At 38.3% G+C, this 17,242-nt stretch overlaps 1 protein-coding gene across 1 annotated transcript; it reads left to right on the plus strand.

Moving 5' to 3' along the window:
* The first annotated feature begins 13,521 nt into the window (after positions 1-13,521).
* Positions 13,522-16,887, plus strand: LOC134804603 (uncharacterized). The gene is made up of 3 exons (XM_063777742.1): positions 13,522-14,288; positions 14,564-14,794; positions 16,649-16,887. The coding sequence occupies exons 1-3, from the start codon at positions 13,524-13,526 to the stop codon at positions 16,820-16,822; spliced, it is 1,170 nt and encodes a 389-aa protein (XP_063633812.1). The 5' UTR covers positions 13,522-13,523; the 3' UTR covers positions 16,823-16,887.
* The last annotated feature ends 355 nt before the right edge of the window (positions 16,888-17,242 follow it).

Below are 17,242 nucleotides of genomic sequence, written 5' to 3' on the forward strand. Positions count from 1 at the left end.
ATGGGACACTTAGAAATAACATAATAGAAAGAGGCATATAATTTATAAAAATGTAACTCTTTATAAAACTTTTTAGGTATATTCCATTTGGTTGTCATTTGTATTTAAGAATTACTGGCAATTTGAAAATTGTATGTCGAACATTATTTGAATTTTTGGCCAAGTGATTTTTCGGATCATATTTTTAAACGGTTTTCAATATGCCCTCAGCGAACAAATAAAAGTTACAATGGGCTTCTGTTATTTTTTTATGAACTAGAGTTCATCGTACGCTCGTTTGCAGATAAAATTAAATATGGAAGTCACTTTCATTTTATCCCATGGGTGATCTTAAAGAAGCATGTCATTCTAAAGCGACGTCAAAAATTAAAATCGCATTTGTGCTGTTAATTAAAAAGACTGCCAAAAAAGTTGCATATCGGCAGATTTCGACATTCCTTAATATTCATATGACAACAGTAAAAAAATCTTTTATATATATATATATATATATATATATATATATATATATATATATATGTAAAAGAAAACTTCAATTCCGTTGGCTACTCCACGAATTTCATACAAAACCACTAAGGCTCCAAAATCGTCATACAAAAAGGACTTTGGGATTATGAGCCGTGTGCATTACAGAATGATTACTTTCAAAAGAAAATTTATATGCGTGGTCAGTTTGAGTTTAAGTATGCATTAATATAAAGATTGACTGTCTAGATGCGACAGTTTTCTCTATTCCCGATATTTTCAGTGCAACCCCATATCCTACTTTTTCCAAGATTTTATAGAATTTGCCCGGATTGTTCTGTCTTTATACTCATCAATTTTGTGGTTCCAGAGGCAATGGTAATTTTTAAAATGCTCCAAAAATAAAAGAGTATTTTGTTCGTTCCACTTGAACACCATTTTATTGATTTTACGTTATCTTTGTCTAGCTAGATAGCAGTGTACCCACAGGATTTGAGAAAAATATACATAATCCGAATGAACGTTCATTTCTGTGTTCACACTGTTCATTTTGTGTTCATTCGGAGTGCGAGTGAAAGATGCCGAATGAAAATATCCAACATTGTTGGAACCTTTCACTAATGAATTCATTTCTTACTTTTGGTTCATTTTGTGTTCAGACGTGTCACTTTGAGTGAAAGATGAATAGTGAAACTAGAAAATGAATAGAAAATTAACCGTCTGATCCCACCTTAAGTTATAATAAAAAATAATGAACAGTAAATAAAATTTTCAGTTTTCGCCTATGTGACGGTAGCGAAACGGCCAAGCCACATATATTTTGACTAAGGTGTAGAGTTTGTGCAGTTAGGGCTTGTAAAGTTAGAAGCTTGGCTCTACAAGATATCTGATAACTTTTTGACAGTGCGAGTGCCTTAAGGTTTCGTCTTGGCAAGTTTAGTTTTTAAAAATTATGTAACAGCATGAACTGAACCCTCTATGCACGAGTCAGGATGGTACTTCACCGATTTTTTGTTACAATTACAATCTCTTTCAATAACTAACTATCTTAGGTTTTACGAGTATTAAAATCTCGTAGCATTAAATTTTATATCTCATAGCAATAAATGTTATCTTTTGTGCAAAGTCTAGAACTTTTCTTTATTCGGCCTTTAATATTTTGATGTTGAAATTTACTAGAACAGCGGTTCTCAATCTTTTTTTTTGACGGAACCCTTTTGGAAAGCGAAATACTTGATGGAACCCTATTACAATAAAACAATAGTTTTTAGAAGTGTGTTTTTTGCATAGTCAAATTTTTCGAAACGACTGAAGCATAGTGTTCTAAATTCTTGCGGAACCCCTGCAGGGGTGTCGCGGAACCCTAGGGTTCCGCGGAACACACTTAGAGAATGGCTGTACTAGAAGATTTGTTACCTTCAATTCATATTTGAATACATTCAATTTAATCAGACGTAACATTATTTACCTATTACTTCTTAGAGCACTTCAGAATCAAAGTATGTATTTAAGTAGAACTTACCTATCGTAGGATTGAGTATCGTGGGACCTTAGGAGAAACGGAGAATGTGTGTGCTAAGCTAAGTCGACTACCACCATGAAAAAATATAGACATACTTTTTTTTTGATACCATGATCCCAAACGTTTGTAAATATCATTATTTCGTTTGTAAATCGTAATATCGTTTGTAAATATCGATTAGTACATATTTGTGTAATTATGTACTAGTAGTACAGTCAGCGTCAAAAGTACCAGATTGTTGGACTGTGACAGATATTATTGAACGCGAACGGAAGAGATACTCGTATATTATTATGTCTATTTGGAAACGTATTCCGGTGGCAGATACTTTTGGCGCGTTATTTCATCTGCTACTATTGGTTGGTGTTGACTGTACCTAGGTGTTCACCGTTTGTAAACACCTCATATTATATTTGAATCAATTCGTACAGTCGACGTCAAAGATATGTTTACATTTTTCGCCCTAATTACAAAGGAATAAGATGCAAGAGCGTAAACATATCTTTGACGTCGACTGTACATAATGATATGGTATACTTGCTATACTTTTTCAGGACGGACTTTAGCAACTTCTGGCTCAAACTAGTCAAGTGGTCACTCCATATTCCTCACAGGCACACGAGTGCTGCGTTAACTAGCCCCCTTTACTTTTATAACAGCTTTGCGGATATCGATTTTCATTTAACTCGCCTTAAACAGGTCGTTATGGCGTGTTTATAAGTAAAGAGCCGGTCGAAGGGCAATATTGCGCTTTGTGCCCTCGTGAATAAAGGGTGATTAATGGCTGATGTGGTGCACAAAGCGGGTCTTTGTTGTTTGGCAAATATTTGATCTCGCCACGACGTAATCCGTTCTTTTTGATATCACTGGGTATCGGTTTAAGCGGACTGGGTGGTTAATGGAGCTGGGATTTGTGTGGATATCCGGGTTCAGGACGGCTACTGTGACTCGAAATTCGATGAAAGTGAATGTCCGTTTCGATCGCTCTTCGTATCGAGTGACAGGGATGCAGATAGATAATTTCCGAATTTCGCAGTAGCCCCCCAAAGATGTTATGCCCGTTTTTAAGCGCAAGCGATGAAGATATGAAAGCGATGGCATCAAAGGTGCTACACCAAGCGAATAAGGCCACTTGTAGACAGCTTAACGAATGCCAACATTCGCCATGCCAATAATCAGTAGGTAATCAGTAAATTCGCAAACACTAGAAATGTTATATGGATTTCCTGTTGAAGTTAGTGCCATGGGGTTGTTCAAGGAAATGTAGGCATCTACAGGGTTTAACCTTTTCGACGCCATGTCAAACACAAAAGCTGTCGCTCGGACGCCACGTCACCGAAGTGTCAAAACTGAAAGTGAAATTTATGCATATGCACGTAGATCTATGTTGCTCTGTGGTCTGTGGCCGATTAATCGGTCTTTGGCGTTGGACTTGCGGTACGGATATATCGGTCATTGGCGTCCAAAAGGTTAAAGCATCGGCTAGACAAGCTAGCTAATTGAAATTTTAAACAGTTGAAATTTTCACAGATGATGTATTTCTGTTGCCGCTATAACAACAAATACTAAAAACAGAATAAAATAAATATTTAAGTGGGGCCCATACAATAAATGTGATTATTTTGCCGTTTTTTGCTAATGGTACGGAACCCTTCGTGCGCGAGTCCGACTCGCACTTGGCCGGTTTTTTTTATGAATAAAACGCTTAGCAACTGACCTGCCTTGAGCATAACCAGGGCATGCAGTACCGGTTCCGGTACCAAGAATTTCAATTCCCGGTTCCGGTCATGCCCAGAACCGGGATTCCCGGTTCTTCCCGGTTCTCAAGGCATCTTTTGAATACTTTTGAGAAATTATTTGTGTTAGCGTACAATCTTTATGTATGACTGATTTTGATATAAATAATTGCATAAGAATTAATAAATGACTTAATTTATTAGATTAGTTCTAAGTTAATTGTATGTTTATTCTTTTTTTTAAATAAACAGTTTAATTTTTTTTTTTTTTTTTTTACTTAATTGGAGTTCCAACCTATTTTACGAAATTAACCGGCACACTTTGCCTCCGCCTGAGCCACACGGCCGTAGCGTAGTCGATGCACTCAGCACTATGACGGCACGGCCTGCCTGCACGAATACCTACTTTACTAGGTTAGTTTGTTGGGTTATTTGGGCCCCCCGTTTCATAGCACAATTATTAAATGTTTTTTAATGTCCCAAGCTAAAGTACTAAAACATTACTACTACTGAATTGGGAATAAATTGTCATATGATGAGAACCGGGATGTACCGGTACCGGGCCTTCAGTACCGGTTCTTTTGACACTGTAAAATTCCCGGGAATTCCCGGGAATTTGAGAACCGGGAATTCCCGGGAGCATGCCCTAAGCATAACAATGAAAATCGAACAAAACGATGTACACGGATCGCGCAGTGGAATTTCCTGCAAGTTCTGTGAGCTGGCAATAGCATTATCCTCTTTTTGCTTTGCCGTAGTTGGATATTGCTTTAACTTTGCCTGGGTTTTCAGCTGTCTATATCCTAAAAATTACATTTGCAAATAATACGAATCTTTTTTTAATCCTTTTGTTTTTAATCCTAAAAACCCAGGTGTTATACGTTGTTATAACTTTCACTAGCTTTTTGTTCAGCTCAGTCCATATACTAAATATGTTTAAACGCTAGTTTCTAAATATGTCATAAACTACGCGCCCCTCCACAGCATTTAAGCTCACATATAAAGTAATGTTATAAACTGAACGCACACAAACAAGACAAAATTCGGCAAGTTACTTTTGTCGAGTGCATTTCATCTACCTAGGTATAAGATTAAGTAAATTGTTGAGCGTAGATGCTGTGGAGAGGCGTGCAGCTTAAAAATGGTTACCTAATCTCTACATAAATTGACCTATTTAGACATAATTGAACTCCCGTAAGCAATTGATTGACATGCGCCCATTTAGCTACGTAGGAGAGGCGCAATTAGCCAACGTATGGACAGGTGATTTATCCCCCCTTTAGTCCTGGCTGAAAATGAAACCAGCTCAACTTGACCTTGGGATCCATAAACTTTGTGCCGCCAGAGATTGCTCTATATATAGTGGTTTATTTTAACCTTCGTAGCGCGTCGTTGGCAAGCGTTGGCAGTGACATCAAGGCCTCAGCCTAACGGCCTCCTCATTTGTATGTAGCAACATAGTAACTTATATCAATTCTATAGGCCGAAACGATTGATTTCAGCAAACTTAATAATGATGCATTGTTTACGTTATTCGTCTCCTGCATTTTATTCTCGTAGTAACGTCTGGAATAATTACGTGGTAAACATCTTTTGGGATATTGGCGTCCACTTATAATTAGAAAATTGATTTATACTTTCAGTGATCAGAGTAGGTAAGTAAGCAAAATGCCGGGACAACGCTAGGAAAATGATGAGTGGTCAGATTGGTTTTAATAGCGTACCAAACGCATATGCAGATTTGATGGACAGAAAACTCCAGTCCATTGGACGTATTAGGGGCTATCAAACTGGGAGCGTAAAAGGTCAAATAATCTAGGAGTGAAATGAAACGTTCCAGACCAATCGGCATGAAAAGTAGGTAAATGTGAACGCCTGTCGATGGCCCACTTTGGAGGATCCCGTGACCACGGCCAAAAATAAAACATTATTAGGAACACAACACAAACAAACTACGATTAGGGTTTGCAATCCGGATCCGAAATGTATGAAATTATCCGGCTCCGGATCCGGATCCGCGGATCTCCCCATGCATTTCGGATCCATCGTGCAAGCCACGATGCAAGTGGAACTTCTTTTCGGATTGTAGGCATTAAAGTAAACAAAACCGGAAAATTATTCGATTAAGGCCTTCGAGCAACACCGGCTTCCGACACATCGGAAGGGAGGGGCCCTAGCGATATCTCACCGTACAAATCTTTCTGCCATTTTTTGCGGGGGGAAAGGTGCACACAGTCGCACTTCTCACACACTTACATACAAAATCCAATCTGTAATGACGACACAAATACATAGAAAATGACACACGTCAAAGACAAATCTTGCAAACCTCGATCTCTTTTTGTGTACGGACGAGTGACAAGTGTCACAACACGCACACTAACACATTTTCGTTGAAGTATGTTATTGTATTCGGGTGTCATTCTGAATCCCTAACAACGTTTGTCCTAAAGTCACTTGCCCTAACTGGTTTGTCCTAATGGGCACATGCCCTAACGATCAATTGTCATAACGATTATTTTCCATAATGTAATGGTTAGCCTAAGACTCATTTGCCCTAAGCATTTGTACCATAACTATCAAGATCCCTAATATTTTTTACCATATTCTTCGAAATTCCTAACAATGTTTGGCATAAAATAACATGTTCTAACTGTTTTGACCTAATGGCTATTACCCTAATGATCAATCGTCATAACAGTTACTTTTCCTATTGATCAATTATCATAACAATTACTTTCCATAATGAATGGTAACGAACTGTTGCCACAAAAGTGGGTTAGGTTAGGTTAGAACCGTGACCCTCGCAAAAACGAACTGCTGCCACAAAAGTGGGTTAGGTTAGGTTAGAACTGCGACCATTGTAAAAACGAAATGTTGCCACAAAAGTGGGTTAGGTTAGGTTAGAACTGTGATCCTCGCAAAAACGAACTGCTGCCACAAAAGTGGGTTAGGTTAGGTTAGAACTGCGACCATTGTAAAAACGAAACGCAATAGGGAAATCAAAATTAGGGCATACGAGTGTTAGGTCAAGCAACGATAGGCTAAGTGAAATTAGGTAACATGATGTTTAGGATATATAATTTTTAGGCCTAACAATAATTAGGCAAAAAAAGAATTATGCTACATAACATTAGGATAAATACTCAATATGGAAAGTGTCTTTAGGGAAAAAGATATTAGGACAAAAAAAAATTGCCCATTCGATAATAGGGAAACCAAAATTAGGGAATACGCGCGTTAGGACATCTGATCATTATGACAAACAATATTAGGGAATGCAAAGATAGGAGAAAAGATTTTAGGGATTCAGATATAGATCCATTGTATTCTGAGAGATGAGAAGTCGGATTTGTCGCTCGACCGATCCGCAATTTGTACTGAGCGAGCAAAATCGATAAATCCAACAATTACATGAGACTAAAATATAATAATTGTGTTTGAATGTAATTAAACGTATGATATGTAAAAAAAATATTACATGTGAAATGTAACACTTTCTTTTTGTAAATTTGATGTTCCCGACCTCTTTTTATAACAAAAAACCGAACAAACAGGCATTTTTGTGCAGCAGTGTTCACGCGCGCGTCTGGACTCGGTCTAGTGAAAAATCCAAGTGCAACTAGTTTTATTACCCGCGCTAGATTAGATTGACGCGCTAATCTTGTACCTCGGCAGAGGGGAAATAGTGCAAATGCCGCCTCCCTTCCGTGTTGCTCGAAGATTAAGGCTATTAAAATCGCGTTTTTAATCTTAACTTAATAAATATCCTCTTCTTAACTTAATAAATATCCTCTTATCTTTTGTTATCTTACAAAAGCTCGCCAAACGCCAATGTAATTCAGCTACTCTACTCAACACGGAATGACGCTGAAATTAATTATTATAATATCGCTTACTTATGATACGCGAGTCAAGGACTAAAGAAACCGGTATACATAAGAAAGGTTGTTAAGGATCTCACGGTCACGTTACACTGGGGGTTTCGAGATGTCTACACGCTTGCGTGTAGCCAACCGTTGGGAATATTGTTTGACGGAATCGTGACGTCCGTGACGTTCGAAAACAAAAAGTCGTATGTGACTGTAAACTTCCTATTATGATATGAATATTTGTCATTCACCTTAGAATTTATAGAGAGAGATTGATGTATTTTTACCGAATTTAAGGTTAATAAGTTCTACTGTCCTTAAAATTTTGTATGAAATTACAAGCAAATATCAGTCTTCGTGAATTAAGTATTGTAACCTTAGTCAGTTGATGAAGCTTATTTTAATGACTGTGAACTCTAAGTACTAGAAATAAAGTAGATTTTTACTAATTCTGTAATTATGTAATGCGACATGGACTAGATAGTCCAAAAAAATTGAGGCGATACAATAAAAGTTTCACTTTAAAAACTAACAAAATTTGTGGTGAAATTTTTACCAAAAACTTATTCCAGTCTACAATGTATCGAAATAAAGCTTCATAATCGTGACCTAGAAACGTCCACGACCACATAATTGGACACAAAAAGTAGCCCTGAAAGGGTGATTTATAAAGTTTTCGGATGAAAGGCATTAATAATGGATGTAACAGAAAGCCTGCAATAATAGGCACGAAAAGTTTATAAAGTATATTTTCCGAAGTTTTAAAGCGAGGCAAGGAACATTAGCGCCAGTTCTAAACCGTAGAAATTTTACCTTTATACAAATTTTCTAATTTATTCGTTCAAGCAGCACTTGTTGCTGCGGATTAATTATTTGGAAACAAGTTAACAAAAATTGCAATAAAGTTCGTTAAGGAAGCTTAATTTCCGGCTGGGTGAAAGAGGTTGGCATTAATCAAGTGAAACCGGTCTCGACTCTGGATTTCATTACATATTCTGAACAGCGGACCATTACTGGGAACAATAGGCATCGCGGACTACATAGCTTAGCGCCGGTGCAAGTGCCAACTATATACGAACCGAGTAATTAACGTTCGAGTGTACTAATTCAAAAGTGGGAGTGTGCGGGCTGCCAATGCCAAGCGCTGTTTTGCGCCTGTCGTAGAATAGGACTGAACAAGGTTAGGTTGAATTCTGAGCGAATCGAGAGCCCGATACGACACTTTAAAAAACGGAAACTCCTATTGTGTTCGCAGATCATTATTGTTTAAGTTCCTTTTTGAAAGCAAAAACCCAAATGCGCTCAAACGGACGTGATCGAAATAATTATTTATATTTTTCCTTGGAAGTCTTTATTATGAAGACTTTCATGATTTTTTTCATATTTACTGTACAATGTTTTAGGTTGATTAATTATTAATCTTAGGGCCACTTGCACCATCCCACTAACCTGAGATCAAGCGGTTAACCGTTAACCCAGTGTCAAATTTTACTGGTAACCATGGTTAGGGGGATGGTACAAGTGGCGTTTAATAGATTAATAAGTGAGCTGCATCACATCATACCAGACTCCCCGTATCGCCCGGTAACAAATTCGGCAGAATGTGGTCGTAATCGAACCCACACTCCGGATCTTTATTTTTCAATAAACATTTCCCTAGAACAGTGAGCTACGCCACGGACGAATAAATAGGATGACATAGAAAAACTGTTGTAGTTGACTACATAATTTTAAAAATAATGGTCCACATAAATAGTTAAAACTGTTTGCCTACCACATAAAAAACCTCACATGTACCTACTTAACACTGGCTAGATAAAAACACCTTTTGACTTTGAAGTGCTCCAAAACCAACTCATTGTCGAAGAGGCTCTCCAAGTTACCTCATTTGCATCTTCTCGGCACCTTTTAGAGGCTAAGTATAACCACAGTTACAACACATTAACTGATGATATAGACGGGACTTAAAACAGAAGCGTTAGTGGCCGGAGTGCGACTTTTATAGTGGTAACACGCTAGCGCACCGCACCAAGGTCATTGTGCGACGCACCCAAAAGCGTTATCTCTTTCTCGCTCTTACTTATCGGTGCGTCGCACAATGACCTTGGTGCGGTGCGATAGTGTGTTACGGCCTTTAAGCCGGAGGTCGCAGGTTTTAACCCCGGCTCGTACCAGGGCCATTTTAAAGTGGGATTTTTTTTTATTGGGTAGTTATGTTAACATACCTATGTTATTTTTACTCAGAATCACGATTTTATTGATCCTAAGAGAAAACTTGTATTTCAATACCGTTGGCATCATATATATAAAATTGAAAAACCAGAACGGGATAAAAAACGAGGGAAGAAGCGAGATGGCGCCTTACAAATTTCTAAAAAAGTTTTTGACACGTTTCTCAAATACGACGCACGTATGATAAGAAAATCCTGTTCAAATCAATTATCTACATATGCGCTTCCGATGCGTATTTAATTAACAATAAGGAAAAAAAATTCATAACAATCTTCATTTTACGACATCGGCCATTTCTCTTTATATTATTATTATATAAATTATGTTTGTCATGTTGGTATACAGGTATTTCTGAGTTTTTTTACACTAAGTAAAATAAAAAGTGCTGTCAACCTCAACCTTAGTCTATAGAGCACATACGAGTGATTTATGTCATATATGACTTATCATTCTTATCAATCAAAGTAATTACTATATTATTATTATCAATTTGTATTTTGTTGTTTTAAATTTATTTTTGAGTTATATTATTCAGATTGACTTTCACGGCTTCAGCAAACATTGCCATTCTTCCGGGGAACGGGCTAAGAATGCTGAGATGGGCCAAAAATACAAAGTTGATAGTAAGTTATGTAGTTAGATTAAAGTGCATGTTCAGATATTATTGAGCGACCTGATAAAAATAAGCAAATGTACAGTCAGCAGTCAGCCAAATATCGTAATATAATTTTGTTGCCATAGAAATAAGGATGTGGTCCGATATAGGGGCGAAATATTGAGAGACAAAAGCGGCTAAATTCAGTGGTGGCTCGGACACTTAGAGAAAATGGGAGAGGATCGTGCCGTGAAGAGAGCGCAGGTACTTGGGACAACAAAATGGGAGACGCCCGAGTGGACGTCCTAGGTACCGCTGAAACGACGTAGTTGCTCAAGACCTGCTCAACCCTTGCCATGGCGACTGGCGAGAGCTATCGCAAGACCGAGAGGACTAGACTACCTATGTTTGTATGAAAAGGCGATTTAAGGGCGGTGGTCGTCCATATTCGTCTTAAGGCGAAAATTAATCTAATGAACGTTTTTTGCAACTAGGCTTATAAGAACAAATAATAATTTTATCTTGAAACAAGTTTTAAATAAATACGTGTAGAAAAAAAAATACAATCTTGCCTTTTATCAAATCACAACATTTTTTGACAAATTTGTGAATTGAGTTATTCAAATAACGGCTACAAATAAGAAATCCCTATCACAGTTTTAAACCATGGCAGGGTTGATACATAATAATGTCGGTATTTAACTAAACATAAGACGAACTCTTTATTTCATTTACGCGAGCGCAGCTGCGGGCCCGTCTAGTTATTTATATAATTTGTATGACGGTAACGGAATGGAAGGAACGAACACACATTATGGAAATGTGTATGACATTTCGGAACATTTTTTTCCTACTAGAAACGAAAGGGCTCATGATTCTGAGTAGAAATAAATACCCAAATCTGAACTGCGATAATATGTTACATAACGAAGGCCACAAAAATATCTGACACGATCTTATTTGTAGAGCTAAAAGAGCGTGCTACATATTTTTGCGGCCTTTGAAGAGTAGGTAACATATTATTGCAGGTGACTGTATGTTGTACCTTCTTTCTTAGAACTTATGTACGAAATATCATTTGTTATACCAATCGCTCTTCGTTGAAGGAAAACATCGTGAGGAAACTCGACTAGACGTAATAAGCCCTAGTTTCTTGGTGGGATGGTCAGATGTCTGTCGCTTTCGTAAATAATAATGTCAATTCTAGGGATTAGGTTGCCGAGCAGACTCTAGGTCATTGACATATAGGTATCTAAAGACGAGCAATAATTAAATTACGGAAAATAAGAATGGGGCCAGTACAGTGGTCTCACACACGAACTCGAGCCAAATTGTGCAGTCTAACGGAACTACATAGTTGCGACCAATCGCGCGCATGATGCGAACTCATCATTCTCATCAACCATTCGCGTTGTGGCGTTAGACTGCACGATTGGCTCGAATTCGTGTGCATGACACCACTGTACTGGCCCCATTCTTATTTCCCGTAAGGCCCGTCTATAGATATATGTCAATGCTCTAGGCTTCCCAAGTGAGCCGTGGCAAAATGATGATGGAACGGTTTAAAACATCTTCTACTATGTGTAGACAGCTTTTAAAAATGAATGGAGCACTTATTCCCAAGTTTTGATTTCAGAATTGAGACGCGTTTTGACCTTTTGTTAATGGACGTACTTACTATAATTAGCAGCGACGAGGTTCTTTGTTGAAAAATATAATTAATATTTTTATGCCGTCTCATTATTTTTTAATTGGAAGTTTTGTTAGTTACTACCTCTCTTTCAAAAGATTAATGCCATTTATTCGACTTCATGCGAATCACACATTCAAATATAAGTCGAATAAATGGCATATATCCATAAAATCCTTAATATTATTTTTTGAGCTTAATTTTTCTTTTCTTCGAAAAAAAATTGTATAACACAGAAGTATTAGAAAATAAAAATCATGTTTACAAAAATTCACAAAAATGTGATTATTGTGACAAGTCAACTGGTTTAGCCACTATGTTTAGGCTTTAGTTCCATTTTATTTGATTTATGCAATTTGTTGTAGCACTGTACTGTAGTAACTGATTCTACCATGTTTATTAAATAAAGTCATTGTAAGAATAGATATCATTATTCTCAATTCAAACCGTAGCACACCCTAGCGACCGCCTAACGTTAAATAGGTCGTTTGCATTCCTCCCAAAAACTCTGCTTTTCAAATACAATCAAATGGTTTTGGTTTAGAGGAAATTAATCGAGCTTTCCTTTAGCTAAATACATATGTACATATATAAAAGCGTTACCTTTAGGTAAGCGTTTAAGGGTTGGTGGCCTAGCGGTAAAGCGTGCAACTCTAAACCCGGAGGTCACGGATTCAAAATAAGTTTTTTGGAACTTATATACCTACCTATGATATATTTATGTACTCGTAAGTATATATTTACTTAAATTACATAATTCGAAATTTGTCATCCAGGTTTCGGTTAAGGAAAACATCGCGACGTAACCGGACTAAAGCTTAGGCATTAATTTTCCCTCTTGGGTTTGAAGGCAGCTTTTGTTGTGCCTATTCTTGGGACAAGGTTGCCGAACGGACTCCAGGCTACCCAAGTGTAAGCTTACACACTAGCTTACACCTAGGTAAACTTTCGGGACAACGCTAGGACGATGATGATACAGAAACTTATGGCCATTATTACTGGCACAGAGAGAGTATTTTTCGCCACGAGTTGTTGTTGTTTTGACAACAAACCTTAGAAGCAGAGCGTGAATCTCGCGACCTAAGCACGTAAGCGCCATGAATTTTACGGCGCTTACGACGTTTTGGTAGCGTGGCGTGGCATTTTTTTTTGTTAGATTATGTTAGTTTAACTTCTTAAGTATTACGATTATTAAAGGAGTGGGGAGTTTGATTTGTTTGACTATAACAAGTAATGATGATGATTTAATATTTATTAATAATCATAATGACATTCCAGAAAAGGTTAAAATTGGTAATTTTCCGAGTCCTTTAGTTTAGTTAATGATATATTAATAAGATAACATTATCAATAAGTGTATATAAATATCAGATGATAACGTTACTATCAATAGTGTTAACAGTCAGCAACAATGGACGAAGCAAAACAAACGTTACTGGACTTGCTCGAGAAGATAGCTAAGGAACAAAAATATGTGAACGACACGGTAGACCTTAAAGAGGTCAGTGCTGGAGGCTCTAACATAACCTCTGCGCTGTTCCTCTCGACTATCCGTGCCGACGACAAACCAGACTTGAAACTCTTCGCTAAAGTCGCTCTATTAAATGAGCACGTACGTAAGATTTCTCCTATAAAATGCCCGTTTACTACTGAACTTTACTTCTACACTAAACTAAAGAAGCAATATGAAAGGATAGAAGATAAACACAACGTTATTGAGGATCACAGAGTGCGCATGCCGAAGCTGTACGGCTGCTGCGACGAGTATCTAAGTGAGACCTTAGTTCTGGAAGATTTGGTTGCTCAGGGGTTTGAGAATTTCGACAGACACCAACCTGGCGACCTGGAATACGTGACAGCCGCAATCGATCTGATGGCCAAGTTCCACGCTTTATCCCTAGCCTTTCACGATGACGATCCGGTTAGCTTTAAAGGGGCAAGCGACACGCTGGCGATTGACACATCTATAATGGAAGCGATGATACCGATCATAAAGCCTAAAATGACGGCTAATGCGCTCGCAGCGGCTCAGGGCGAGAACCGAGAGAAGCTGGAGAAGTTTTTCAAACAGGAACCGTGTCAGCTTCAGAAGTTTACGGATACGTTCCGCAGCAAAAATAGGAATATACTCGTGCACGGTGACTTTAAACCAAATAATCTGATGCATAGGCGACGAGTAAGTATAATACTTATACATAATTATCAGTCTACATTAGGTACTTGTAATTAGATACAAGGTAATATTTTAATCAATCTCTTACACATAATTATCAGTCTACATTACTTGTAATTAGATACAAGGTAATATTTTAATCAATCTAATTTTGTCTATAATAATCATTACAATAAGGACATAAATATTTGGTTTTACCTAGTAAGTATTGCTTTCTAATAACAAGTTGGTTTTTAGAAACACTTAAAAAGTTAACTAGAACTATATAAACGTTCCAGAACGGCAAACTGGAAATCGTCTTAATGGACTTCCAGTTGGTATTCGACGGGGATCCGTTGCGGGACCTGTTGTACTTCATCTTCACTGCTACCGACGAAGCCTTCCGTCGGTCGCACTATCACACCATGCTGGACCTGTACCACGAGCGCCTGAGCGAGGCGCTGCGGCGGTTTCAGATTGATGTTGAGACTGTCTATCCGGAGAGCACGTACAGAGCGCAGATAGAAGAGGTAAGGGATTCAAACTATTATCTGTGTCCAGAAGTGAAAGAGACCCAATACAGTACATGATCTACCTAGTTGATCGTCACCGCAACCGATGAAGCCTTCCATCGCTCGCAGTATCACGCAATGTTGGACCTGTACCACGAACACCTGAATTTCTAACTGTCTTTTTATTACATAATAATTTATTAACGATCTATTTATAAAAAGGTACCTTTTGCGTAACCAGAGGCGTATTTTGAAATTTGGCGCCCCGGGCCAATAAGTTTCACCGCCCCAGAAGTCAAGGAAAAAAACCGGCCAAGTGCGAGTCGGACCCGCCACAAAGGGTTCCGTACCAAAATCAAAAAATCACGTTAGTTGTATGGGAGCCCGACTAAAATATTTATTTTATTCTGTTCTTAGTATTTGTTGCTATAGCGGCAATAGAATGCATCATCTGTGAAAATTACAACTGCCTAAGCTATAACGGTTCATGACGTACAGTCTGGTGACATACAGAAAAACGGACGGAGAGCGGAGTCTTAGTAATAGGGTCCCGTTTTTACCCTTTGGGTACGGAACCCAAAAACAATTTAAATCAAGTGCGAGTCGGACTCGCGTTCCAAGGGTTCCGTACATTACCCAATTTATAACAATGTATTTTTTATGTGGAACGTAAATGAAATGTCTTTAAAAAATCCATAGGGGTTGAATCGAAAACTAAGTAATTAAGTCCGACTCACGCTTGACTGCACATTTCTAACGGATTTTCCTGACATCTATAGATAAAGAACTTTAGACCCAGTAAAAAAGCCAAAAACCAGATGTAACGAACCTACGACTCCTATTTGCAATGTTTATTTAGTAATTACTCATCAGTCCATTAACCGATTCTGGTGAAATTGATGTCATGTTAATGAAATTTAGAAAAATAAAATACGAGGGATTATAATAAGGTGTAAAACATTTCAAATGTGGCATTTTTTACAGAAATTTTACGACTGCTCTTGCTCGAGGCCACAAAACTGACGCAAAATACCTCGGATAGAAGGATGAAGCAAAAATAGTTCTTTATGATTCTTTTTAACCCTAGTAGAACATGTTCATCTCCTCAAATAATGCATTAGAATTTATGGCCGCGGCGGCGCTATAGCGGGTACAGGGCGCCTGAGACTGTAACTTTAGAACGCTCTTGCATACGGGGCGCATGCGGCGCCCTTTACAAGTTTACACTGTAATGTCGGGCAAAGCTCTGATATACCTACAGGGCGTCTGCGGGGCCTTTTACACTGTAAAGTCAGGCTTCTTACATTCCGGGCGCCTGAGGCGCCCTTTACACTGTACGCTTTGCACGCTCTGATTTACAGGGCGCCGGTGGCGCACTCCATACTGTAAGGTCGCACGAAACGCGTTCTTTCAATACAGGGCGCCTGCGGTGCCCTTTACACTATGGGGTCCCTATAAGCGGCCCTAAGCGGCGTTTGCATTAACTTTCCAATAACTTTTCACGTAAACCACTGCGGCTGATTCTCTGATACAGCGTATCCCCATTTTTTTATATTATTATTATGATTGACAAGAAAAAAATGAAAAAGTAAGAAATTAAAAAGTGAAAAGTTGGTTGAATGGCGCCAAAACCAAAACAAAATGCAGTCGGCCAGGGGCGGCGTTGCCGCCCCTGCCGCCCCTGGCGGATTGGCGCCCCAGACCATGGTCCGGATGGCCCTAGGGTAAATACGCCCCTGTGCGTAACAGCAACACATTTAAGGGCTAAGACCAATAATTGGCTGCTTTTATAAACCGCTAATTCATAATTAGCCTGTTTTAGTTTGGACCAACATGGCATATTTTTAAACTTAATCCATGTGTCACTTCCAGTATTCCATGGTGGGGCTCACTATCGCCGTGACTGTGTTACCTTTGGTGCTAATGGAAGAGGAGGATGTTCCGAAATTCGACGATGTGACTGACTTCGCAGTCCAAGGCAGCAAGCTCTACAATGAGAGGCTTAACGGCGTTATCAACAATTATGTGGAGTGGGGACTGCTGTGAGCTGTGAGCATCCCAGCCTTCATTGGTGAACAGCGAGCTGTATAATTGCATGCAATTGAATGAATTCATTTAGTCCCAACATTCAATACTCAGGAAAACGTGACGAAGCCTGCGTTGCGGATATAAAAGTATGGTCTCTGAATAAATATAAACTAATGATACTTTCTATGTTGTTGTTTGAATGTGAAATTGCTTGTTCGTGTTTTAGAAATAAATACATCATAATAATCGTATTTCTAAGTACCGCTTCTTTTTATGTTTGTACGTTTACATAGTTTATTTTGCTCGGGGTAAGATAGACAGTATGAGGATTCCCTACAAGTGTTCATCTTATTCCGGTGTTTCTCTGACCACATCTGACATTATTTTATATTTGCTAATGCTAGCCATATATGTTCTCTATCATCCGTAATACGAGTA

This window comes from Cydia splendana, chromosome 1 (assembly GCF_910591565.1).
Source record: "Cydia splendana chromosome 1, ilCydSple1.2, whole genome shotgun sequence".
NCBI lineage: Eukaryota > Metazoa > Arthropoda > Insecta > Lepidoptera > Tortricidae > Cydia > Cydia splendana.

What these genes read in the sequence shown, in the direction of transcription:
- LOC134804603 (XM_063777742.1), top strand. Translation starts at nt 13,524, where the DNA reads ATGGACGAAGCAAAACAAACGTTACTGGACTTGCTCGAGAAGATAGCT. An exon ending in ATCTGATGCATAGGCGACGA is followed by an intron (nt 14,289 to 14,563) that starts GTAAGTATAATA and finishes TAAACGTTCCAG; the next exon opens with AACGGCAAACTGGAAATCGT. An exon ending in ACAGAGCGCAGATAGAAGAG is followed by an intron (nt 14,795 to 16,648) that starts GTAAGGGATTCA and finishes TGTCACTTCCAG; the next exon opens with TATTCCATGGTGGGGCTCAC.